Raw genomic sequence first — 26,948 nt, 5'->3', positions numbered from 1 at the left:
ATGAAGGATAGATGCTTCTCATTTCTTTCCCTTCCCATCTGTCTGTCCCTATCTGTTCCTCTCTCTGTCAAAAAGAAAAGAAAAGAAATATACTAGGAAAGAAATCAAAATAAAAAATCCCAAAATGGGTGAAAGATTTCAAAACCAGTTCTGCAACTTCCTAGCTGTGAGAGACCTTAGGAAAGTTACTTAAAGATTTTATTCTTCAGTGTTTTTACTTGTAAAGTGGCATGCAAAGCACATCACAGGAAAACTGACTCAGGAAAATTTATGACCTTTAAATATATTATTTAAAAATAAAAAAAATAAATTAGGTTTTTCATTCAAGAAGTCAAGAGTGATAGAAAAGGCTAAGAAAGGAATTAATGAGCTAGAAAGTGTAAAATGATTTAATTGATAAAATGGGACTGGCTCTTTAGAAAAAGTAACTTAAAATAGATGAATATTTTAACTTTTAAAAGTCTATTAGGATATAGAAAATTCATGTACAGAAAATATAGTTACAGGTAAAAGATAAACTGATATGACCAAATATGCACATAAGTTAAAAAGTTGTTTTCTTTAGTATTCAGTTTTTAGAAATCATCAAGAGTAACCTGAAGAAGTCCAGTGAAAATGAGGTAAAAGATATGAAGATACAGTTTCAAGAGGAAAAAAATACAGTGATTTGAGGATCCAGAGTTTATAGCTTAGACAAGAACCGTTCATTACAGAATAATGCTTTAATAAATATTTATTTATTTATTTTGAATGAATAGGCTACATGTTGTAGAAATCTAGACATCACCTCAGGAAGCTCCTATGAAAATATCTGTCACTGAAACCTCTATTCTATGGAAAATACAAGTATCTGGTAACAAAAAAGCAACAACTCAATGAAGTTCTCTGAACTTCAAGGTGATTATCTGACTGTATAATGCATGTGTTTAACCAACCTAGCCAAAAAACAAAAAAATACACCCATAAGTTAGGAAACTGTGATAGATGAAATGAAAAGGAAAAAATCATATTAAATATAAATAGCACACATATATAAGGAGCTCTAACTGTCTATGTTGCTATTTTATAGGCTTTGAATCATGGACCAAATTTGAAAGCAGTTATAGACTTGTATTGCAGACTAATCTATCGTGTTAAGTATCGACTTGGTCTTTGGAGGACAAGACAAATTATAAACTTTACAGAACTAGAGGAATGGATGGATAGAAAAAAATGTAAGTGATGAAATTGTTTCTGAATAACACCCTTTTAGGCATAGTAATTTTATATCCCATAACCTAGTATGAATGTACAGATATATTAATATTTATAAAAGATTATTAGGACCTTACAATTATAACACAGATCACTGTTTCTTTTCCACTCCCTTTATTTTTAGCTAGTGACTTCCAGATCACTAAATGCCCCACTATTTTTACTCAGTCTTATCTTCAGACCCCAAACTCTGTCATTAAATTCATTTTTTAATCTTTTAGAATCATGCTTATTTTTGTTTTACTTTCTTTCCATGATTTTTCCCTTGATTTTAACTGCAGATTGCACTATTATTATTGCATCTATAAATAACCATTTCATTTTGATTTAAAAGAGAAAAAAAACTGATGTTGTTACAGACTCTGTTAGTTTCTAGTTGAGAATTTGAGTAAAAGTCTTAAAGAAAGTGAGGGAGGAAGAATGCTCTAGGCAGAGGGAGAGGCAAGTATAAAGGCTGGTGGGAAGCATTTACCTTAGGAGGAAGCCAGGAGACTAATGTACTAGATGGAGTTTGTGAGCCAGAGCAGAGCAAACAGAGATTAGAAGAAGTAGCAGGGCGTGGGGACACAAGGTTGCATCTAACTTTATAGAACACTGGCTTTTACGTTGAAGGAGTTAGGAAGCCTGTCGAGCATTGTGAATGATGAACTACGGAACAATTAATATCTGAACATATCACTCTGGCATTTTTATTTGTTTTTTGTTTGTTTGTTTGTTTGTTTGAGAAGATGCTTTGCTCTGGTGGTTGGCTCAGTGGTAGAGTGTTGGACAGGCATGTGGAAGTCCCAGGTTTGATTCCCAGTCAGGGCACACAAAATAGGGACCATCTGCTTTTCCATCCTTGCCCCTCTTATCACTTTCTATCTCTCTCTCTTTCCCTCTCACAGCCATGGCTCTAATGGTTCAAGCAAAGTTGGCCATGGGCACTGAGGATGGCTACATGGCCTTGCCTCAGACACTAAAAATAGGTTGGTTGCTGAACAACAGAACAGCAGCCCAGATAGGCTGAGCATTGCCTGGCAGGGGGCTTGCTGGGTAGATTCCAGTCTGGGTAGAGGTTGGAGTGCATGTGGGAGTCTGTCTCTGCTTCCCTACCTCTCACTTAATAATAAAAATAATAATAAAAAAAGAGAGAATAGGCTGACATGAGGCAAGAATATGAAGAATCCAGTGGGGCCAATGGTGCTCTGTGCCACATAGGATCTGAATAATACAAGAGAGTTAGCTAAATGAATGATTTAGAGAATTACCAACTAAGGCATCCATTTGCATTGAGATCTAAAGTAACTCTAGAGTCCATAGAATTTGTAAGTTGTTATTTGTCTTTATATTCTTTAGAAAATTCTGTGTCCTTCCTATATCTTGATTGCTAATTGGGTGATATTTGATATCTGGCAAATACTTATTCACCATTTAGAGTATCTTTCAATGACCAGAAATTTCCATTAATTTTCATGATTTTGTTTTATATTGACCCTAATTACACTTGCCTAAACTATTTATTTTGCTAGTGTGTTGCCAAATGTTTGCTTTTAGGGCATACTGTATAGGTTAGAGGCATTGTTATCTATTAATGTAGGTACAAATCCATAATGTTAATATGTACATCAGTTTGATCTAGTGGAATACATCTAAAATGGATTAATTCAAGGAAAAACTAATAAATGTATATATACTTCCTCAAGGAGAAATATATTTACTTTTACATAAAAGTAAAAAGCGATGTTATTTGTGTGTCAGTTTGGGTTTCTCTAGAATCAGACCCTGAGACAAGAATTCAAGTACAACTGATTTATTTGTGAGTTGATCCCAGGAAATACTGTTAGCAGAATGGAGACATGAGACAGGGAAGGGATGGAGGAAGTAAAAAAAAAGAGTGTATTATCAGGCAGATTACCAGGTGGGCAACTGGAGTTTAATTCCCTTAGACTAGAGGATAATGCAGCCAACTTGGCACAAGTGCTGGGTGTTTATTCCCCAACTCCCCCTAATCAATGGTTCAGGGCTGTTCCAGTGGGGACCTTAATTTCCTGGAAACTCTGGCTTGCTGCTCAGATGGGCAGAGTGGAGTCCAGCAGCCAGAGGGAGCCCTCAGGCAATGAAATGCAGATGCCAGCAATTGAAAGTCAGGTCAGAAGCACTGGAATGTAAGGGACAAGGTGATATGGATGGGACCACCAACACGAACTGCCTGAGTTTGCTTATTTGAAATGAGGGGAAAAGCCATGGACATAAAAAATATGAACCTGTGTTCATTTTGCTGCTGTGCATCAAGACCTGGAATAGCTACTCATATTTAGGCAATCACTAAATATTGCTTGAATTTGTCAGTGTCTCATGACCCCCATCCCAACTGAATGAATAAATAAATGAATGAATAGAAAGTTGAAGTTCATAAAGTTAAATGCCAAGATGGTACATTAACTTTTTTTTTTTACAGAGACAGAGAGAGAGAGTCAGAGAGAGGGATAGATAGGGACAGACAGACAGGAATGGAGAGAGATGAGAAGCATCAACCATCAGTTTTTCATTGTGGCACTTAGTTATTCATTGATTGCTTTCTCATATATGCCTTGACTGGGGGGCTACAGCAGACCGAGTAACCCCTTGCTCAACCCAGCGACCTCGGGTCCAAGCTGGTGAACTTTTTGCTCAAACCAGATGAGCCTGCACTCAAGCTGCTGACCTTGGGTCTTAAACCTGGGTCCTCCGCATCCCTGTACGATGCTCTACCACTGCATCACCCCTGGTCAGGCATGGTACATTAACTTTTGTTAGAAACCTCTTTTGGTGCCCTTTGTCATTGAGAGCCTGTGTTTCAGAGCTAACTAAACCTGGACTGAGGCAAAACATGTCATCCTGAAAAGGCTAATTAACAATCAGTTTCATGGAGCTAATCCATATACTTAAGAATAAAGACTAAATATCACCATTTTGAAAAGAAAACAATAAAAGGTTCGTGGAGAACTACAGTTACAAATGTATGTGTCAATTCTCTTGGTCATTACCTAATCCCTGTCTCATGCCAAATCTGGGAGATAGGTGAGGGATGGCCCAACTGAGTGGTTTCCTGTGGTAGCCTTGAGCCAGGAATAGCCAAGGACCTTAAACTAGGAAGTAAGAATACAAGAAGCCAGTGAAAAAGTAGACATTATTCCATTTAGGGCCCAAAGCAGAGGTAAAATAATCAGTTCAAAGTGGAATCAGCAATTCAAGTAGTTAGATTGTTAGTAGAAGTCAAAAGAAATGAAAATGACAATGAATACTGAAATGGGTCAGCAGAAATCAGCCCTTCCCCAAAATGTTGACACAGAATTTATGTCTTCTGAAAGTTTGGTCATTCATGGATGTAGGGACTGTAGACAACTGTTGTATAAACCAGGTCAGAAGATGCCAGTATTCTCTTTGGAGAAGCAAGTCCAAATTTCGCTTCCTTCTAACCTGATGTAGAAGGTTGACACCTAAGTATGGAGGTTATCACCAGACATAAAAAGAAAACTGGGGTTAAAGTTCTTCAAATCCAGATGAAACTTTTAGGTGGTTTGTACTTGATATAATCTGTACAAAGAAAATATTTCCTTTCATCTTTTTTCCCCCTTTAGTCTATGAAACAATGTTTGCTAAGAGGGAAGATTGGCAAGGATTAGAAAGAAGTGAGCTCCTTAAATTCTTCAATGACTGTGGTCATTTCCCAATTCAGCAGCAAATTGATCAAGTTTGGGACCTGGTCCAAAGAGGCAAGTAGTTTCTTACTTACTCCTTTTTCATCTCCCTTCTTTTCCTTTCCCTGTCTTTTTTTTCCTTCCTATTTACTCCCTATTCTTTCATTCCTTTCTTCTCCTGCCTTCATTAAACTTGTCTTATAAATCCTTTTCCATAAACTTATTTTTACCTAATTTTAATATATATGAAGAAACAGATTTAAAGGGTAAAAGAAGTTTATACAATGATTTATTTTTAGGTGGCTGGAGGAGATAATTTTAGGCTTTTAAGCTTTTAATATATATTTTTTGCTATGTTATACCTAACTGAGTATATTTTACACTACCATATTTTATTTTATATTTTAATTTTTAATTATTTTTATTATTATTGAATTTATTGAGATGACATTGATTAAAAATTATATAGGTTTCAGATATTCAATTCTATAATATATCATCTGTATATTTTATTGTGTGTCCACAACCCAAGTCAAGTCTTCTTCTATCACCATTTATCCATCCTTTACTTTCTTTTAACTCTCATAGATAGTTAGATTTGGAACTGAAGAATGTAAATGTCTAACATCATAAATCATTTCAATATAATAGAATTTTATAGTTAGAAAGTCATTTATTTTCTGAATATTAAATAATTGAAAGAATAGTGTTGTATGAGAATATTTAAATGAAGTGACATTCCTCCCTTCTCTAAACACTAGTAACGGAGTTGTAATTAACATCGAGATGTAAAAAATCTCAATGAATTTTTCTTAACTCCTTGAGATTACTTTCAACATTTCTTTCTGTGTTCATACTACTGTTATGGGTTGCTGCCATGTTTAGAGGTAATGCATGGATATATGCAGAATTTATTTGAGAAGAAAGGTAAACAAACATATCAGCACCTTTTTAAATGGAAGAATAGGGTTGGTTCATGTGCTAGAAGGAAGGTGTGATTCAGGAATTCAGGTCAGAATGACAAAGTTATAGTCATTATAGGTTTGAAGTTCTCTTCTTTCATGAGTTCTTAGTGTAAATTTACTTAATTCTTTACCTATGGACTTTGCCATTGCTGTTATCTCTATTCTCTAGAATGCTTTCTAGACTCTTAGTAAACATTTGTTCACAGACTAGCAGAAGCATTCAAATCACTTTGTGCTTCAGTGATTATGATTAGGTTGCTTGTTTAACTAGCATTTTTCCTGTTGACAAAATCTTTGAATGTTTATTATAGAATATTTTGGGATATAAAAATATATAACATTACTAAGAAATAGCAATCATTAACATTTGAAGTCTATCCAGGTTTTTTTCTGTGCATAAGATATTATTTTTATAAAAATTGAGATTATTTTCTACCAGTTTGAAAGTCTGCTCTTTTTGCTTAACAGTACTCAAAAGTTTTCAAGCCATAAATACCTTTTATAATAGTATTTATGATTGAGTAGTAATCTGTTATATGGATTATCTATAATATGTTATTATCTATAATACTGTTATTTCTACTTTTCTTTATAATAAATAATAAAATGAAAAAAATTAAATATAACAAAATAGAAGTAATTAGGCATTTCAGAAACTGATACTGATTATTTTTAGTAATTTAAAATATAAGATTTTCTTTTCAAATTAAGTTTTATAGAGATATTTTTTCTAATGTTTATTTTGGGCTATATCATAAAGGCTTAGATTTGGAGCATGACCTAGAATTAGCTTGCTGGGTTTAATTCCTAACTCTGTCATATACCAGTTGAATGTCTTTGGGTAATTTCTCTCTGCTATGCCTCATTTTGCTCAACTATAAAAGGAAGATAATACTATCTAAGTAATTGGACTGTTGTGAGGGATAAATGACATCATTCATGTAAAATGTGTTTTCCATTGTAAGTGCTCAATCAATGTTTGCTACTATTATTCTTAAATAATTTTAAGTATAGTTAATTATGAAAATAAAAATTATTTTGAAAATGTTTAAATATTGAACCTAATCATCTTTATAGAGGTTATTTTTTGAATGTCATTCATTGATTTCCACACATATCATCTCTTTTGAATATCATAATATCAGTGTTCTAGAGGAGATGATATGCTCATTTCTGTTCTTTTTACATATGAGAGAATTGAGACGTAGAAAGAAATTTTTCTAAACTCGTTAATAGAGCTGGAACTTTTTTCCTGGTCTATTTAAGTTCGGTGCTCTTTCCATTTTACTGTGGGAGACACTTTATAAGTCAATGCTATGAAAAATGAATGATTATAACATTTTTGACAGCAAGTCCTGCCTTTTATTGATATTTCATAAACTAGCTTAATGCCTTGCAATATAGATTTTCTGCAAATGATTGAGTCTATTATGTTTCTCATAAAAACTAAAATTAAAAAAAAAAAACTTAGTTTAAAAACATAGTTTATTATAATGCCTAAAATTGCAAAGCTTTGCTTTACAGAAAGAAGCCACTTTAGCATAATTTTAAATACATGTCCAATTATGTTGCTCCTTCCAGTTAGAAAAATTCTTTTGGTGCATAAGAAACTTTCATTTAAAATGGTAATATTCTAAAATGGAGCTAAATTAATGGTTTTCTGCTTGCTTCTGGAATCTATTTCATTTTTAAGAGAATCTGATTTTATGTATTTTAGATTGTCAGTCATCTTCATTCACACTGACTGTGGATAATATTCCAGATGTGCAACTTATGCATTTTTTTTCATTCAGTAGACGATGTCACCTCACGCATATGTAGTTAATTCAATTGATTAACTTCTACAGAGTATGACACCAAGTAGGTCAAATTCCTAAAACTGTCTGTATGTGTTCAGGTATTTTTAGCTTTTTAAAAATTCTTTATTCTTATCACTATGGTAACAAAGAAATTTGTGACTGAGGACACGATTTTTATCTGAAAATCTTTCTACGGGAGAATGAAGCAACTTGAGGCTGCGTGGATAGGCTGATCTTAAAAACTGAAGGCTATGCAAACATGAGAACCTTCACTGGATATACATTTAAATATCAATGAGTGAAACTAATAACAATAGAATAGTATGTCTAAAAGTAAGTAAAAAAATACATTGTGGTTCTATATTATCTATTCTACTGTTACCTCCACCTTACTAGTGAAATAAATCTCTGAACTGTACTGCCATAAAGTTCTTTGGCAGGATTTGAGATATTTGTGTTACATAACACTAGATCATTTTGGAAGTGTTTGAGGTTTGTTCCACCTACTCTGTTGGGTCTCCTTCCATGTTTCCATGAATCCACAGATTCTTTCTATGCATTACAAATATATAAAGATTTTGTCAGTGGTATCTATGGCCCTTGTGTAACAGAGTGCCGCTTTTTTCCTGGTATTTTACTAGATATTCTCTAATGTTTTCAGCCATGTGAGATTTAAAAGCATATTCTCTTCTCTAATTAATAATTTCAGGAATTAGTCATAAGGCAAAAGCAAATGCATTAGACATGCCAAAGGAAAGCCCTCCTTGGTGGGGCAATCCAGAATCCTTTATGATAAAATTGTTATTGCAGATATATTCAATGAATGTCTTAGGAGCACTTAACATGTGCTCTGATATATAACATGGTTCAAAGGTCTCAGCGTCCTCCTCATGAGTAGTGGGACATTCACATATATAACTAGAAAAATACAATGTTGTAAATGCTTATATGGTCACACATCTGTCAAGTTGCTAGAATGATGCTAATATTAATTATGTCTTAGGTGTGGAAATCAAAAAAGGTTATGTAGAATAAAGGATGAGTTAATTATTTTAGAATGAGTTGACTAGATAATAAAAGAAAGACAAGGGTTTGATAGAGATGAGATGGTAGGCAAAGCAAATTAGAGTTTTCAAGGCAGCTTTAACAATGAGTAGTGGAAAATCTGTGTCTGCTAGTGGGTGACTGGAGAGGACACAATGTTACTAAAACTGCTGACTAAAAGATGCCAGATTATTCATTGAGATCTGTGGTTTCTTTTCCCTGTGGGATTCTTCTTATTTTGAGTCCCTTATTCACCTGTCATCTGCCTATTGGAAATGGATGTTTCCAAATGCACAATGCAAATTAGATCTTGGATATAAGTCAGTTCTGTGTCAGTAGGAGCTATTTAAACACTTGTCTCTAGAGCTTTAATACCCTTGAGTAAACTAGAGATCAAACCCAAGGGGCAAAGAGCAATCCTGAAAGATCTGTCTCTCATCACCTTGCTTCAGCTACCTAATCCAAGCAGCTGCTCCTACAATCCTGCCTGCTTTCTCCCCTAACACTTTTTAAAAGATGGTTCTTGACATTTTGTCTCGTCTTACATTATGCAACTCTGTTAATGCCATCTTTCACCCTAGCCGTGGCTATGCAAAGCCCGCGAAAGCCGGTGCTAATGATGTGTTCTGGGAATGATCGTGGCCAGTGAGAGACTTTCCCCTTTCCCCTCTATCCCACTGTAATCTTGTGAGTTGTTACTCCAATTAGTGCATTTTTCTAATTAACCATTCTACATAATTTTTTTAAAACCTTTGAGTCTTTTATTATTTGAGTTGAAATATTTGTACCATTGTTATATAAGCTGTGCTGAGAATCTAATTAAATTTTTTAATATTACTTAACACCAGCTATTATTCTTCTAAAGCCTGTCTGTTTTCTTTAAGTAGAAAATAACCATCCTAAGAATCAGCAGGAGCAGCAGGGGTTTGAGAATGGTGTAGCTTCAGTCAAGGTACAATTACTTTCATAAGTCTGTTAGAGAGCAAGGCTTCTGGCTCCTTTTTGTTAGATCACTGCTTATTAGGATTACACACCCAGTACTCCTAACAGGCGGAGACCCACTAGCAAGTCTTTGTTGGAGATGAATTAAATTACTGAAATATCAAGAATATAAACTTCGTGCTGAGAACAACTTTGCTATGAAAGAAACCAAATATTTTATCAGAAATTCTTATGACATGTAAAATTTTATATAAGAGTATATTCATTTCAGCCTCATAAACATAGCATCAAAGCTTTTTTTTTTCTCCAATTTCACTTGATCCAGAGTCCTGTTAATTCTCACAGTGAAGCAAAAACTTCCAAAGGACTTAAAATATTTTTCAGCCCCTTATAGACAAATATATATGTTTTGCAGTTCTTACTCAATCCATTACTTACCAGTAAGTCACCTTTAGGAATGAACATTTTCTAGCATTTGTGAATTTAGCTTTTAAAAAAAGTTATGCTCTGCTCCATAAGGCAGCATGATGAGGTCTCTCACTCACTATAAATGATCATGGGCACTGAAATGAAAGCTTCTGATTCAGATCGGCAAAACCAAGCCTCTTGGGGGCTGCCCCCAGTTTGGCAGCACAGAAGCCAACTGCTGATGCTAACGGCGTCTTTTTGTTCCAGCTTACCTCACAGCCCATGAGAACCTCACTTTGGTATTTCAATTTCCAAAATTTAAAATTCTGTGACTGTTTCCATGTTGAAACCAGCATCGCAATACTGTTTTGTAGATGTGCTTTTTTATAATTTTAATCAGAGTTATGTTGGCCTATTATGCAAAGAGATGTTTTTAGAGTCAGGTTCTTTGAGGGCATAGTTTTTTAGGCAATTAAATGTAAATATCTCATATTCCTACCATGAAAATATGGGGTTTCCAGTTTTTAGAAGTATTCCTACCAGCAATTCTTCATTTACCAGTTTACACACACACACACACACACACACACACACACACACAACACACATACATATATAAGGGTATATAGTGGTAAATGTGAAGCACAATAGAAGACCATATAAATTTTCAGCTGATTTTATTTAGATATAGCTATTGTTTGAATACAGAGGACTTTATTTTCAAACACATCTTCATATATACTTTTCTTTTGAGGTACAAACATAAAAGTGCATTTTCATAGCCTGTGTATCATAGTTAGTAATAACTCCCATCAGAACTAATAATTGTCTATAATAAAAGCAGATATTAGAATCTTTTATTTCTCTTTATTCTTTTTTATGGAGTGTAATTCATAGTACTAATCAGGGAAGGTGCAAAATTACATGTACACCTATCATTTATTGTGCATATTTTCTAGCATTGAGATTTACATTTAATATCAAACAATCACTTAACCTAGTGGATCTTAATAAAGGTCTCATAACATATTTATGTATTTAAATAAGTTGTAAAATGCATTCCAAATATTTTGATTCAATGAAAGATAATGTACCCAGATTTTTAAAGTAACAAATAAATTTGAGTGGATTAAAAGTTAGTACTTATACCATCAATTTCCCTTGCTGGAATTCTAAAGTCTTTATTAAGAAGTGAGAGGATGGAACTATCACAAGAGTGCTAGGAACTCCACCTAAGTGCTATGCAGGTGAACCTCACCTGGGTGCTTGCAGCCAGAATGAGAATGACCATCTTGCATTAATGCCCCATATCAGCTAACCATTTTCTAGCAGGTAAATACATCTTAATCTGCTTAATCTGTTTGTGGGGAAAAAAAGTTCTGATTTTTATGCAGAGTAAAGAGTAATACTGGCCCTGGCTGGTTTGCTCTGTGGTAGAGCACTGACCTTGCCTTTGGATGTCCTGGGTTCAATTCCAAGTCAAGTCACACAGGAGAGGCGACCATCTGCTTCTCCCTCTCCCCTTTCTCTCTCTCTTCCCTTCCCATAGCCATGGCTCAATTGGAACAAGTTGGTCCAGGGTGCTGAGGTTGGTCTGCGGAGCCTCTGTCTCAGGGACTAAAAAGAAAAAAAAAATAGCTCAATTGCTATGCTGTGCAGGAGGTGTGGTACAGAGATGCAATTACTCATGGATGGATTTTAGGGGGAAACTTACTATAATTAATTACAATAAAAAATAATAAAGGCAAAATCAAAAGGGGTTTGAACTTCTGTAACCTAAAATAGAATAAAGAAGAAGAATCAACAGAACTATAAGCTACACAACATCACCAGATAGGGAAACTCAGCCTGGGTTCTAAAGTAATAGCTCTACACAACATCACCAGATGAAAAACATCAGCCTAGATTCTAGAGTAATAGCTAATTAAAGCAATAGACTAATAAAAAAGAGATTTATAAGTATGTACAAATCTCATCACCAGACCAGGAAGCCTCAGCCTGGGCTCCAAAGTCAGCCACACACCATACTCATCCCTGAGGAAGAGTTCTCTAGAGCTTCAGCGGAAGTCTGATGTCATGGCAGTGATGGACTACTCAGAGACCAGATGAAATACTCTTGAGGGGCCAAGGGGAGGCAACAGCCCTGGTCAGCAGACTGAAGGACTGAAGCCCTGTCCCCAGCCATATGCAGATATTTATTAGTCGGTACAAATAACTCAAGGAATCAGACAGCAGAAGTTTCCAGGGGCTGAAGTAAAGGACAAGGAACATGCTGACTTCTAATCTCTGTGCTGAGAGTCTAAATATTTCTTGTTGTTGAATCCTATCCTGCTGTTTTGCTGTTTCCAGTACAGGGTCAGAGAGGCCCCTGGACTCTCATCTGCTCAGGGCTTTCACCCTAGGGTGCCTCGCTGTTGCTGTCTCTAATTGTCATCCTAACTCTGCATATATTTCTACATAACCCCCTTTTTTGTTTTAGTAAAGATTAACAGAGAGTATGATGGTTAGGTGGTTCCGTGATGACTATCTTGTTAATACATGGCCTTGGTTGCAGTGGAAGGTGAAGGGCAAGCAGAGAGATAAACAGGTTTTCAAGGGTTACAGGCATGCCTGTATTTTACAAAACTTCTTCAGCGTGCCTGACTAGATGGTTTAAAGTGTACTAGGTGATGTCAGGCACTTCCTGGCTGCTTGGGAATGAGTTAGGTGTTCTTCTCTTTTTTGGGTTCATTTCTGGAGGTGGATTCACTATCAGCTTCTGAATCTCTGGAACCAGGTTGCTTTCTAGGGGCTGATCTCAACTCATAATAAGTCTTCACGTTCCTCACTGATATCCAAAGAGGACCTGCTGATGACAAAATTGTAACATACCCTTGTCCTAGGATAGTAATTTGACTGGATTCTGACATTTAGGTCTAGCTAATAGTGTACATCCCAGTATAACATGAGAGGGTTAGGCTGTTGCTTGGCTGGTATAAAATGCCTCTCAGCTGCAGTAAGTCCAGATGAGGAAATGTTCAAAAAAATAAAAGTAAAAAGAGCCATATACAATTGTTCTTGTGGGGTGAGTCTCTCCTCTTGACTCCTGACTTTGTTTGTGTCATTGGGGCTTAAGAAGGCCATTGGTTCTTTCTGTAATACCTGTAAGTTTGGGTGAATTTCTTAAGCTCCTAAGGCCTCTAAGAATGTTCTAATGTTCTGTTTTATATTCCTTTCAGGATAATCCTTTTTTTTTTTTTAAAGTTCTTCCTTGCCTTTCCTCATCTTCATCTACTTTCTCAGTTCCTTCTCTTTTTGTTTCTTCACTGCACAAATCTTCTGCAACCCGCACAAACCTTCTGTAACTTATACAAACCTGCAACTTTAATAAACTTTCTTATTTATTCAGAAATAACTAGCTTTCAGAACTTATTTAATTTCTTTCTTTTCTTTTCAAAAGTATCTCTATACCTTATACCTTTTATCATTAAAACTGTATAATTTTTTCCTAATTAATTAGAATTCTCCACGTCTAAAAACTTTAACTTTCAGTGAGGACTAAGTTAATAATAAACAATTTGTTTGAACCAGTGCAACTCAGGTTCTCGTTTTCTTCAGTCCTCATTTCTAATGATCATATTCTAACTACTGACTTCCTTGGTTATAACTAGATTTTGTCAGTTCTGATAACTGTAAGCCTCCAACATCTATCTTTTAAGCTTCTTCATCTTTGGCCACCTCATCATATCTTCTGGCTTTTTTTTTCTAGTTTCCTTTCTTTGATAAATCTGTAACCACATGGGGACATTCAGTCCATTAACTTTACTGTCTATGCTTATCATCCATGAGGTTTGTTACCTTTCACTTTACCAGTGTAGATTCATCCCATGAGACCCTGCCTACATCTTTAACTTCCTTATGCTCCTCAGGCTTATTTTCCAACAGGCTGAATCTGAGGGAATGAACTTTCTTCCTAGTTCAAACCCATGAACATAGCATAGATGGAGGAAAGCACGTCATGCAGATTTATTTCACTTTTATCACTGCTCATAAATATCAAGTGGACTCTCAGATAGCCAGGCAGTTTTATTCCATTTTTTGAAATAATTCAGTCTTCTCCTCTCTCAGATTAATATTTCACATCATCTTGGCCTTTCTCAAACTTTTAAACACCTGTTTTTCTCTTCTCTCTAATGATTGTGTCTCTAATAAAATTGATATAGCAGACATTTTTAGAAAAGACGACTTTACCTTCCTACCTATTAATCTATCAACCTCCCAGCATCTACACCCTCAGAATCTGCTTTTCTTCCTCTTGCAATGGATGAACTTTCCCTGTTATTCCTTCTTGACCCCGGTACCCCATTCTCTCTGGCCTCATCAAAGATTTTACTCCTGTCTGTTTTTTCCTTACTCCTCATTATTTTCTGGTTTTCCTTTATTATTCTTTCTTGTCACCTGGATAATTTCCCAAGAGCATCTGAGTATACTGTGAACTTTTCCTTCTAACAGATACCCTCCTTGGGTGCCACATCAACTTCTGATTCTTCCTTTTGAATTACCATCCCATGCCTTTGCTTTCCTTTAAAAGCAACCCCTCAAAATGTTGTTTATTTTCCACTACTACTTCCTTACTTCCCATACTTTTATCATATTTATTAAAAAACCCATTTTTTTTTTATTTTTCTGAAGTGAGAAGAGGGGAGACAGAGAGACAGACTCCTGCATGCACTTGACCAGGATCCATCCAACAAGCCCACTACAACAAGAGGGCAATGTTCTGCCCATCTGGAGCATTGTTTTGTTGCAACTGGAGCCATTCTAGCTCCTGAGGCGTAGGCCATGGAGCCATCCTCAGCACCCAGGCCAACTTTGCTCCAGAGGAGCCTTGTCTGCAGGAGGGAAAGAGAGAGATAGAGAGAAAAGAGAGGGGAAAGGGTGGAGAAGCAGATGGGAATCAAACCTGGGACTTCCACATACCTGGCCAACTTTTATAATTTTTAAAAATGTTGTATTATGAATTATTCCAAGACCTATAAAAAGTTTCAACAAATTAGATAAAAAATGCTACTCAGGTTGTGAACTAATTCTACAAGTTATCAACATAGATAAATATTATTTTTAAAATAATGAATAAAGAAAAAAAGTGAAAAGGATACAATTTATGTGAATATTTTAGGTATTCAACTTGATATTTTATATTGTTTAAGAGTGTATACACACACACACACACACACACACACGCATATATACTGCTCAGAAAAACTAAGGTAAGGGATCAGGAAACGTGCAGATACTCCAGTACAGGGGTCCCCAAACTATGGCCTGCAGGCCTCATGAGGCCCCCTGAGGCCATTTATCCGCCCCCCGCCGCACTTCCGGAAGGGGCACCTCTTTCACTGGTGGTCAGTGAGTATGGTGGAGTACTGTATGTGGTGGTACCGGAAAGCACAGCCTTGCTCACGTACAGTACTACTTCCGGTGATGCGGAACGCACGTGTCATGGCTCCGGAAGCACGTCATATCACTTGTTACGGCTAGCAGTGACAAATATGGAACCAGACATTGACCATCTCATTAGCCAAAAGCAGGCCCATAGTTCCATTGAAATACTGGTCAGTTTGTTGATTTAAATTTACTTGTTCTTTATTTTAAATATTGTATTTGTTCCCATTTTGTTTTTTTACTTTAAAATAAGATATGTGCAGTGTGCATAGGAATTTGTTCATAGTTTTTTTATAGTCTGGCCCTCCAACTGTCTGAGGGACAGTGAACTGGCCCCCTGTGTAAAAAGTTTGGGGACCCCTGCTCCAGTACTTTCAACCTTTTGTATTGAGAGCATTTTCACCAATGAAATAAAAAGTTAGTTTTGTATCTCATTTGTATAATTGAACAACTTTCTTTGATTTGTTGTTTGCTGTTCTGATGTTCTTGTTTAATAAAAAAAAACCAAATTTCTTTTTTATTGCTTCATATTCATTTTTGAAATATACCCTAATTTTTGTGAGCAGTACATATACAGTAAAACACACACACACACACACGTCAAAGTATAAAGGCATGAGTGGTAAAGGAAAAATAACACATTCAGAATACTGATTACCTATTCTTTCCCATCAAGGAAGAAACAGCTATATTAGGAGTTTATGCATGTTAGGGAACCCTAGTTAGTCTTAGAGGAAAGAGGCTGAGATTGGTACTCTACTTTAGTCAGGCTGATGACTTTACTTTTTTGAATACACTAAATTCTTTGAACTTGCTATATCTTTTATTTAGAATTTTCTTTTCCCATGGATCACTTTGTAAGAGTTTGACTCATATCTCTACTCAAATGTCGTTTGCTCAGAAAGGTCTTTCCTCACTCTTCTCTCTGAAATACCCCCCTGTCCTCCACTGTCCTGTGCCCTCTATTCTTCTCTATCTTTAATATTTATCTTTCTTCTTTCCACATATCTCTATCTGATTTTATGTTATCCATATATTGGTCTGTTTATTGTCTATTTCCTTAACTTGCCTGTTGGTCTCCAGTAGGCCAGGAATTTTATCTTTCTTGTTCATTGCTGTGATCTAGTTCATAGAATAGAATCTTGTATGGGACCAAGGAGAGGTTGTGTCACCAGCCACATGCCAATGACACATGCCAGCACTACGGTACAGACATAAAAGGAAAATGTTCTCTATTTTCTCTAAGATGAATGGAGTAGGAAAAAATGAAAAAGGTAGCATATACCCACATAGTAGTCCTAGAAATGATAAAAAGCTGTTATTCAGTTGCTTTATCTTGTGTCTTGGGGCCTAAAAAGTTACCCTTCAGAAAATGTCTGCTTCTCTCAGAACTTTCCAAAACTCTTCTGCAGGCAAGCCTTTGGAAATCTTCTTGTATTGCGCTGGTAATAATTTATTACTTGTGAGGTTTCTGTTCAGTTTTTTTGGGGATGTGATTCCAAGCATGGTGCATCTCTTGTAGATCTATTGAAAATGTCATTTTATAGTTATTCAGGTTGGCCAGGGCCCTGGAGTCACACCAGCATCACCTTTCTTTGCGATGCTGCCAAAAGGACATCTTGTGGCTCATGTGTTTATTTAGTTTGTTTGTTTTTTAAGGCTTTTAAGGTGAAAAGAGCTCTAATGTATCCTGATGCCATATCTGTTCAGGCATATTAAAATAGTATTCTGCAATGATCTGGTGAACTTAGGACATGCTTACAATAGCTAACCAAGTATGAGTCACCCAACAAAAGGGAAAGTTATAGGTTTCAACTTCATGAGGTTATCAAGAAGCTAGAACTTCTGCCAGGCAATGCTACTCTCTTATGAGGCCAAAATTGAACCTTCAGTGACCAGTTATGTTAATCAGACACCTGCTATAGACAATATGTTCACGGAAAGTTAATAAAGAGTAGCACGCCTGTGTCTGTTATGAGTCAGCAGAACTGGACTGCTCAATCAGAGCAATGTTTAAATATTAAAAGGGGGCATTATTCTCATTGTTGAAGTAAAAATAAAACAGAATGATAACTAGAGTATGCAGTCTCCTTTGTGGGGCCTAGTTCTATTAGTGCTGTATGTAATGAATTATAAAAACTGGAAGCTGTCAGCTTCCATCCAAGAAATTATTATTTGCAACAATTTCTGAAGACAAACACATTGAAATAAAAAAAAAAAAGATTTATTTCACCAATGCATCTAGCATTTTGGTCAGCTTGGGTTGCCATAACAAAATGCCATAGATGAGGTAGCTTCAACCACATTTATTTCTCACAGTTCCAGGGGCTGGGGAGATCAAGTCTAGTGCTGGCAGATTTGGTTCTTAGTGAGGGCCCTCTTTCTGGCTTGACATGGTCACTGTTTCACTGTATCATCACACAGTGGTGAGAGGAGTCTGGTGTCTCTTTTTCTTATAAGAGCACTACTTTTGTCATGGTGGTTCCACCCTCACAACCTTATCTAAACCTATTTACCTCTCAAAGGTTCCAGTTTCTAATATTATAGTATTAAGGGTTAGAGTTTCAAAATATTAATTTTGGGGTCATACTGTCAGTCCATGACAACAGGAATATACATACTATAAATAAAGCAACCCATCCACAAGTTTATAAGTGTTAGTCACTTTACATTCTTTCTTTTTATTGTGGTGAAATAATTCAGCCATTAAATCTGCTTTGGTTGGTATGGCCAAGCCATGCTTAGTTTAGTGCTTCCTGTTTGATGGGAGTGATAATCATGACCTTTCTACAGTAAGTCGTCTGGTGATTCCCTTCTCAGTTTTGTGTCACTATGATAACGTAGTTCTTGCTGACTTCAGAATTCCAGGGGACAGATATGAATGTACTTTGGCATGTGCTAGAATTCATTTTGCTGTGCTGATCTGTAAGTGTCCTACAACCTAACTTATTTGTAATGACGTTTTTCTGAGAAGTTAAAGAATAAGCAATAAAATTAATTACTTCATATTTTTATAAATGACTTCCTTAAAATAGAAGATAACATTCAGCAATAAGCCAAATGTATAAATGAATAAAGTAAAAAAGTATGCTGGGATGATTATCTTTTCTTTTTGTTCTGGATAATAGTTCTTCATGTTCACAGTTTCTGTATTTAAAATACTGCCATAAAAATATTTTTTTCATTATAATGTCCTAGTTTCAATGTTTACAAATGCATTTAATCATTAAACACAATGTCAAATTGTCATATTTCTATTTAGACCATTTTGTCATTATAATACTTAATTATTTGTAAATTGAACATGGATTAGTGTGTCCTGATTTCACAGAAGAGTAGCGGTCATTTGTGGGGAGTATATTTTTATTTGTGTTATGTAAGCAGACTAGAAGGTGTTTGAAGAGAAGGGGTTTTCACATTCATATACATCTTTAAACATTTCTGCAGTGAAGAAAACCCTTTTTTATGGTATGAATACTATATTCATGTTGTAAAAACTTTGAAAATTCTATGCTCTTCTTCTTGCTCATGTATGCATATGAAAGTATGTGTTTAAGGCTATATTTTATTTTACAGACTAGAATCATTGCATGCCTTTTTCTAAATCTTTTTTTACTCAGCAATGTATCATGAGAACCCTCTCACTCTTTTCAATGTCTTCATGATTTTCCATGACATGAATACATATACTCTAATTCAGTCTTTCCCCTGTAGCTCAGAATTTACTTTGTTGTTTGGAGTCATTACAAACATCTTTTTACTTCTATGGCATAGATTTTCAAGGGTGAAATTGTTAGATCAAAAAATATAAATATTTAAAATTTCAATTGATATTTACAGAATGATTTTCAAGAAAGACTGTAACAACTTGAATTTTCATCAGCAAAATTTGAGTATATTCTTTTTATTTGAATTCCCATTGGTAGTGGCTGGTGCACTTGCCAATTTGGTGAATGAGAAATGGTTGAAACTAATTTACATGTGATGTTTTAACTGTTCTTCATATTTGTGTGCTTTTCCATGGTTTCTTTTATTCTTTTTTTTCTCTTTTAGGATGCCATAGAGAGAAAAGGATGTATTTGGGTGACACATGAAACAATTATAATGTATAAAAAGAAATGATAAGTGATATATTCTAATCCATTCTTTTATACTCTACTAAATATTTTTATTCATTATGAGTTGAAGATTAAAGAACACTAACTTATTATTTTTGGTTTTCTGTAGTTTATATTATAAATTCAATGTTTTAATTTTTATTTTAGTATTATTTCTATTTAGTACCAAGAGTTCTCCTGAGACCTCTTTTCAACAATCAATGTTCCCTTTGGCAGTGAAATACATTTACCTTAACTGGCTGTGATTATACTTCAACCTAGTTCTCAGAGTCATGATGGTAATATTCATTTTACTATCCCAAAAGGCTCTTAGTATTCATCAAATATTTGATTAACATTGTCTAATAGTCCTTATAGAATGCAGGAACATGAACCCTAACTCCACCATAATTTTTACTACTGTTTCTTTCATTAACACAGTGAGTTGCTTCTCTAAAATAATTAAAATCCATAATTGAATATACTAGAATAATTCTGGAAAATTAGTTTAATTATTCTAGTACTTCAATTTGAAAAGGTTGCATTATTTGCTATAACTAAATGGATAACATGTACTCTTTAGGAAAGAATAGTTCTTTTGTGTATTTATATTTTAAGAGAATTAATGATAGCTCTTAAAGCTGTGTTGACAAGAACACCAGGATGACATGGTCAGTATAACCAAGATGAGTGAACTGCAGAAATTTTGTTTACCTTCAGAAACTGGCTTATTATACTAAGAAATATGAAGCTCCCTCCCCTCACTGAGTATGTTGTTCAAATTTTAAATTATTCTATACCCTTTGAATCAATTTATAGGATGTGAAATTATAAATATCTCAGAGATTTTCTTTGGAATGAAGAGGCCAGATATACTTTCTCTACTAACTTTAGACTTATGGTCTGCCAGATAGCTAGAATGGGTTTGGGATGCAGGTAGTTCATTAGTCTTCATTATCTCTGTAGTTGAATGTGGCATCCAGGACATGGCTAGATTATTTATATAAAGAAAAAACCACTGGAGATATTTTATAGTTTAGGAAATAAAAACCTAAACAAGGAATGCTAAACTTAGCTTAAATCCATTTTGGTTATATTCACATAGCAATCCAAGCAGTCATACTGTAGGAAACTCAGGATATCTTTATTAAACACACTTCACTTGCCTGGCTGATCATGCACAGTGGATAGAACCTTGACCTGAAATTATGAGGTCCCCCATTTAAAGCCCCGATGTTGCTGGCTTGAGTAAGGGCTCATTTGGCTTGAGTGTAGGCTCACCAGATTGACTGTGAGGTCACTGGCTTGAGCGTGGGATAATCAACACAATCCCATGGTCGCTGGTTTGAGCCTAAGGGTTACTAACTTGAATTCCAAGGTCTCTGGCTTGAGCCCAAGGTCATTAGCTTGAGCAAGGGGTCACTGGCACAGCTGGAGCCCCCTGGTCATGGCACATATGAGAAGCAATCAATGAACAACTAAAAAGTACTGTAACTATGAGTTGATGCTTCTCATCTCTCTCTCTCTCTTAAAAAAAGAAGAAAGAAAGAAAAAAACAAAAAACACTTCACCTCACACCTGTCAAAATGCCTATCATTAATAAATCCACAAAAGGGAAGCTTTTGGTGAGGAGGCAAATTGGTACAGCTACTGTAGAAAGCAGTATCAAATTACCTTAAAAACTAGAGATGGAACTTCCTTATGACCCAGTGATTCCACTTTTGGGAATACATGTGAAGAAACCCAAAATTTTAATTTGCAAATATATATGCTCCCTTGTGTTGATTGCAACATTATTTACAATAGCCAAGATTTGGAAGCAGCCCAAGTGCCCATCAGTGGATGAGTAAATAGAAAAGCTGTGGTACATTTACACAGTGAAATACTACTTGGCCATACAAAAGAAAAGGAAATCTTATCCTTGCGACAGCATGGATGGAACTGGAGAGCATTATGCTAAGTGATATAAGCCAGTCAAAGACAAGTACCATATGATTTCACTCATACATAGAATCTAATGAACAAAATTAACTAACAAGCAAAACAGAGATAGACTCATAGATAGAGAGCAAGCTGACAGCTGTTGGGGGATAGAGGGATTGAATGAAAAAAGAAAAAAAATGGAAAAAACTCCTGAACATGAATATCAGTGTGGTGATTGAAGGTGGAGGAGTAGATGGAGGGAGTTGGAAAAGGGTAGAGGGGGAATAAATGATGATGGAGGGAGATTTTACTTGGGGTGGTGAACACAATGTACAGGTGATGTGCTGTAGAATTGTGCACCTGAAACTATATAATTTTGTTAACCAGTGTTACCCCAATACATTCAGTAAAATAATTTTATGAATACTTCAGTTCAGCTCCATGAGTTAATAGTTATTCAGAACACTGGATGACTGTAGTGACTTTATTTTTTTTTTGAAACACATATTTATGAGAAAGAGCAAGGGCCACAGCAGAAATTACACAATTAATATTTTAAGAGGTCTAGGTTCATCCAGTCAGCAATAATATGAGGTGGTTGGGTCATAAGTCACAAGTATGCTTGGATTTCATAATTGTAAGCTCTACCTCTGACTTAGTAGAATAATTCATCTGACAGCACAGAACCAAATGAAAATATTAAAATAATATAAAAGATAAATAAATTAAAGCTAATAGGAAAGGTCAAAAACTCTCCATTAAAATGTATATTTGCGAGTTTTCTCAAGTTAAGCTAAATAAATATCTGTAATAAAGTGTTTAAAAATGCCATTGCTATTTTTATTGCCACCTTTCTTACTTTAACATTATAAAATAAAATTTGCAGGTCTGGGTTCTGCATGGTATTGCTGCAAAATACTGCAGTTCTTTCTAGTTTCTAAATCATTTCCCCCACCTCCATTCATATTTCTTCCCAAGTCCCACCCTACTTCCCCGATCCCTATAAGCTAATTAGTTGTGCTTTCTAAGGGAGGTTGATCATTTGGAGTAAGAGGACTTGATTTACATTTTTTGTTAAATAGAACTCATCATCCCTGAAAACCAAGTGGTTGATCAGTCATTGTTGACAACCTCAATGTGAATGACTGACTTTTGGGAATGGCCTTAACTTGTAAAAAATTTTATGATTTCATGCAGCACATGTTTATAAAGATAGATGACCAGAGGACATGTCTGTATTATTCACTAGGCATCTAGCTCCTGTCATGTATCTGACAAAAAGGGGCATGATAAATATTGGTTGAATAAATGTATGAAGGAATGAATGATAATCAAGAGAAATATACAAATATCTTTCAAAGGTATTTTAGTAAAGACTATGGAATTATGAAACAGCATTTGTTTTTTTATTTATCAATTATTTATTGAGTTGATATTATGTATCATGCACTATGCTAGCCTCTGGAGACAAAAGAAAGAGGAAAGACACTATTACTGCCTTAATGTGATATATATTCCAGTTCAAGATACAGAGGATAGAGCAACACAATAATAAGTTTTGTGACAGGAGAAGACAACATGCCACAGGAGCACAGAGATACCATGCCAGACCCACACTGGAGAGCTTGTGAAATACATTTGTGAAAAAAGTAACATATAAATTGATAACTGAAGAAGGAATGGAATTTAACTGTGAAACCAGAGATAAGAGGAAGAATGGAAGAATAACAGAATAGGAATTTCTGAGTGAGGCTAAGGAAGATAGTGAGGGTCAAGTTCCCCATGGATTTATGGGTCATGTTGTGGAAGCTGTGCTTTATTTCATGAGCCATGAGTAAATGTTCTGGGTAGGAAACCCAGAAATTGAAATGGAGTTATATACTTGCTTATGAAAAAAATTTGGCTATAAGGACTTGCTTGCAAAGACCAAAGTATGGAAGGGGAAAATGGTCACTTTACGGAGGACACCTGGAAACACTGTGGTACCCAAGTGATGAAGGTCACCATCATGAAGGATGTTAGGTGGTACTTGGTGGTGCCTGATATTATGGGATGGAAAGAGCATCTCTCTGGTAACATTTCCAGGATCACCCAGTCTAATCCTGAGAAAAACATCAGGTATATCCCAATTGAGGAACATTGTATGAACTACTTGACTAATAATTCTCAAAACTCTCAAGGTTATGAAAAACAAGAAAATAATGACAAATTATTACAAACCAGAGGATGTGAAAAGAAAGTAACAAATTAATGCAATGTGGTATCCTGGGTTGGATCCTGCAACAGAAAGAGGGCATTAATGGAAAAACTGCTGAAATTAGAATAAAGTCTAAAGTTAAGTTATGGGTAATATATCAATATTGCTTTCTTAGATTTGACAAATGCACTGTAATGATGGAAAATTGTAACATTGAAAAAACTAAAACCGGGTGAGGGATATTCAGGAACTTTCTACTTTCTTTGTAACTTTTCTATAATTCTAACGTGATTCAAAAATAATAATTAAAAAAGTTTATTTGAAAAGAGTAAGAAAATAGTGTGTGGTTAAGATATGATTAATTTGTGAAAAATACTTGCAATGTTTGGGACATAAATATTTAAATTCTAAACCATACAGACTCCTAAATTGATAAGAAAAAGACAAAGAACTGAGTAGAAAAATAGGCCAATGACATTACAAGAAATTTCCCAGAAGAAAAATTCACATGACCAATAAACATGCTTAACCTCACTGGTAGTGGGGAATTGCAAATTAAAACTTCAATGAGATATCTCTTGTCCTATTATGTTCTTAAAAATTAAAAAGAATAGTAATATCTGGTGCTAGTGGGGATTCCAGGAACATAGCATGCTTATATATTGCTGGTAGAAATTTTCTTATATTCTTTGTGGAATTCATTTTGGCAGTATATGAGAATATAATATGCATACATTTTCCTAGCAAACAGACTCCTGGAAAACAATCCCATAAAAAATAAAAGTCAGTATAAAATAAGAATGCATATTTGCAGGGTTATTTTTAGCAGTAAAAAATTTTGAAATCAAAGTCCTTAATATGGCAATGATGAAAAACTGGGTACATCAATGCCAAAAACTGAAAGCAATCATTATTGATAACTTAGAAATAAGTTTGTGAGGGTCTCCAGAGTGTATTGTTATAAAAAGAAAACTAAGATATAAAAAAATTATAAAATATGATTGCACCTTGTAACTTTAATAATTACATACTGTATGTGTATATGAAGATAGGTCTACACAAGTTATATATTAATACATATATGTATGTGTGTATATGTGTTTATACAGTGTGTCCGTAAAGTCATGGTGCACCTTTGACCGGTCACAGGAAAGCAACAAAAGACTATAGAAATGTGAAATCTGCACCAAATAAAAGGAAAACTCTCCCAGTTTCATATTATTAGTGCAGTTCGATGTGGGCTCACGCACAGATTTTTTAGGGCTCCTTAGGTAGCTATCCCGTATAGCCTCTACAGACTCGTTACTGACTGATGGCCTACCAGAACGTGGTTTCTCCATCAAACTGCCGGTTTCCTTCAACTGCTTATCCCACCGAGTAATGTTATTCCTATGTGGTGGCGCTTTGTTATAAACGCGTCGATATTCACATTGCACTTTGGTCACGGATTCGAATTTAGCGAGCCACAGAACACACTGAACTTTCCTCTGTACCATCCACATCTCCACTGGCATGGCCGTGGGCTGCTCTGCTGTATACACGGTGATATGTCATCATCTGCGCGTGCGCACATGCTGCCACATCATCCTACAGAAACTGGGAGGGTTTTCCTTTTATTTGGTGCAGATTTCATATTTCTATTGTCTTTTGTTGCTTTCCTGTGACCAGTCAAAAGTTCACCATGACTTTACGGACACACTGTATATCTATCTATTGTTTATTAGACAGGATCGTTTTAAAGAAATGCAACAAGAAAATAACTTTTACCTTTCCCTAGTGATTATCAAGCAGATTCTCAGATATCCCTTACTAGTCCCTGGATTATATCTTGATCTCAGATCTCTTGGCTGTTCCAGTCTGGTTTGTTTGTTTTTTCAGACAAAAACCAAACAAACAAACAACAATCTAACCTAAAATGAAAACTTCTATCTCTCAACCAATTCAAATCTTCTCCCTCACCTGTAGCTAGCTCAGTCTGGATCCTTGCTTCCGCAAAGTGACAGTAAGGAATATCAGGAGAGACCCAGTGGTGATGCAGTAATCTATCCCCTTCAGGAGTCTCCTCTCTGTGTTCTCTCGCCTTCCTTCCCACTCTGCACTCTTTAACTTGGCTTGATAGCATCCTCTCCTCTATTAGGAAAAGGAAATGCTGGTTTGCTCTTTGTTAGGACAACACCTCTTCATATAAATAGATATTTACATATAGGCTCAAGTTGGAAGGTGACTAAGATTCACAGGTCCAGTTTTGTTCCCTCCTTAGTCGAATGTGTCCAGGACCTCTCTTTAAAATCTTAAGAAAGTTTTGGCACTTATCACTGATCATGTTTTAAGGCTTCAGTCCACTTTGAGTAGGGACAATTCCATTTTGCATCCTTTCCATATGAAATTCTACATGATTATGCCACTTTGCATAAAGCAATAACCAGATCCTTAATATGGATTTTCAGGATGGAAGATGGAAAGGTGAGAGAAAAGAAAAAAGAAAAAACATCTACAACAGCAACAGTATTTTAGAACAATCTAAATACACATGTTGGCTGTGTGTTCATATAGACATGGAGAAAGGAAAGATAGAAAGGTCAGCAACAAAATGTTTGTGGTGGCTGTCTCAGAATGGTGTGGTTTCAGATGATTTATATTTGCATCTTTATACTTTTCTATCGGAGAGGATTTCAAAAGCATATTTGTATGATCTGGTAAAAACTATAGAGCTACATTTAAAAACATACAAGTTTTGGAAAATTGAAAGAAATGAAACAGATATCTTACTTTTAGAACATATCAGAGCCTTCAATTTAGTAACATATATTGGGATTTTTCAAAAGTATTTGCCAATGCGATGTGATAATAGAACCCTTCCCCCCTTTTTTATTATAGCACATCTTTAAGAAATGCTTTCTCGATAAATGTATTAAAGAAAGATTATTTTTAAATTGTATCTAAGTCATTGCTGTTCTCTAACTTCAGGAATTTTCTGCTTTCTTCCCTGTATGCCTTTGAAGTAATATATTCAGAAACTTCAGTGATGTGCCTATGGTCCCCTTTTCTCCATTACAATGTAAAATCCATGAGATTAGGGATCTTAGCTGTCAGGTTTATTAGTGCAAATCTTCAGTTAGAAGAGTGCCTGACACATAATAGGTAATCAACAAATGTTTGTTGAGTCAATAAATGGGTGATTTTCCTATATCATTCTTACATTCTGTTATGCAAATATTTTGTAGTTATTTTTT

The 26,948-nt window shown here is 35.3% G+C and overlaps 1 protein-coding gene across 1 annotated transcript in view; it reads left to right on the top strand.

Moving 5' to 3' along the window:
* Positions 1-26,948, top strand: part of IQCM (IQ motif containing M) — a 267,294-nt gene that overhangs the window by 134,214 nt on the left and 106,132 nt on the right. The window contains exons 10-11 of the mRNA XM_066360174.1: positions 1,070-1,214; positions 4,857-4,991. Of these exons, the coding sequence (XP_066216271.1) occupies positions 1,070-1,214; positions 4,857-4,991 (280 nt within the window). The remainder of the gene's footprint in view (positions 1-1,069; positions 1,215-4,856; positions 4,992-26,948) is intronic.

The sequence above is a fragment of the Saccopteryx leptura genome, chromosome 1 (assembly GCF_036850995.1).
Source record: "Saccopteryx leptura isolate mSacLep1 chromosome 1, mSacLep1_pri_phased_curated, whole genome shotgun sequence".
Classification (NCBI taxonomy): Eukaryota; Metazoa; Chordata; class Mammalia; order Chiroptera; family Emballonuridae; genus Saccopteryx; species Saccopteryx leptura.
Note: the sequence above shows the minus strand (reverse complement) of the source record. Positions and strands in the feature narration are given on the sequence as shown.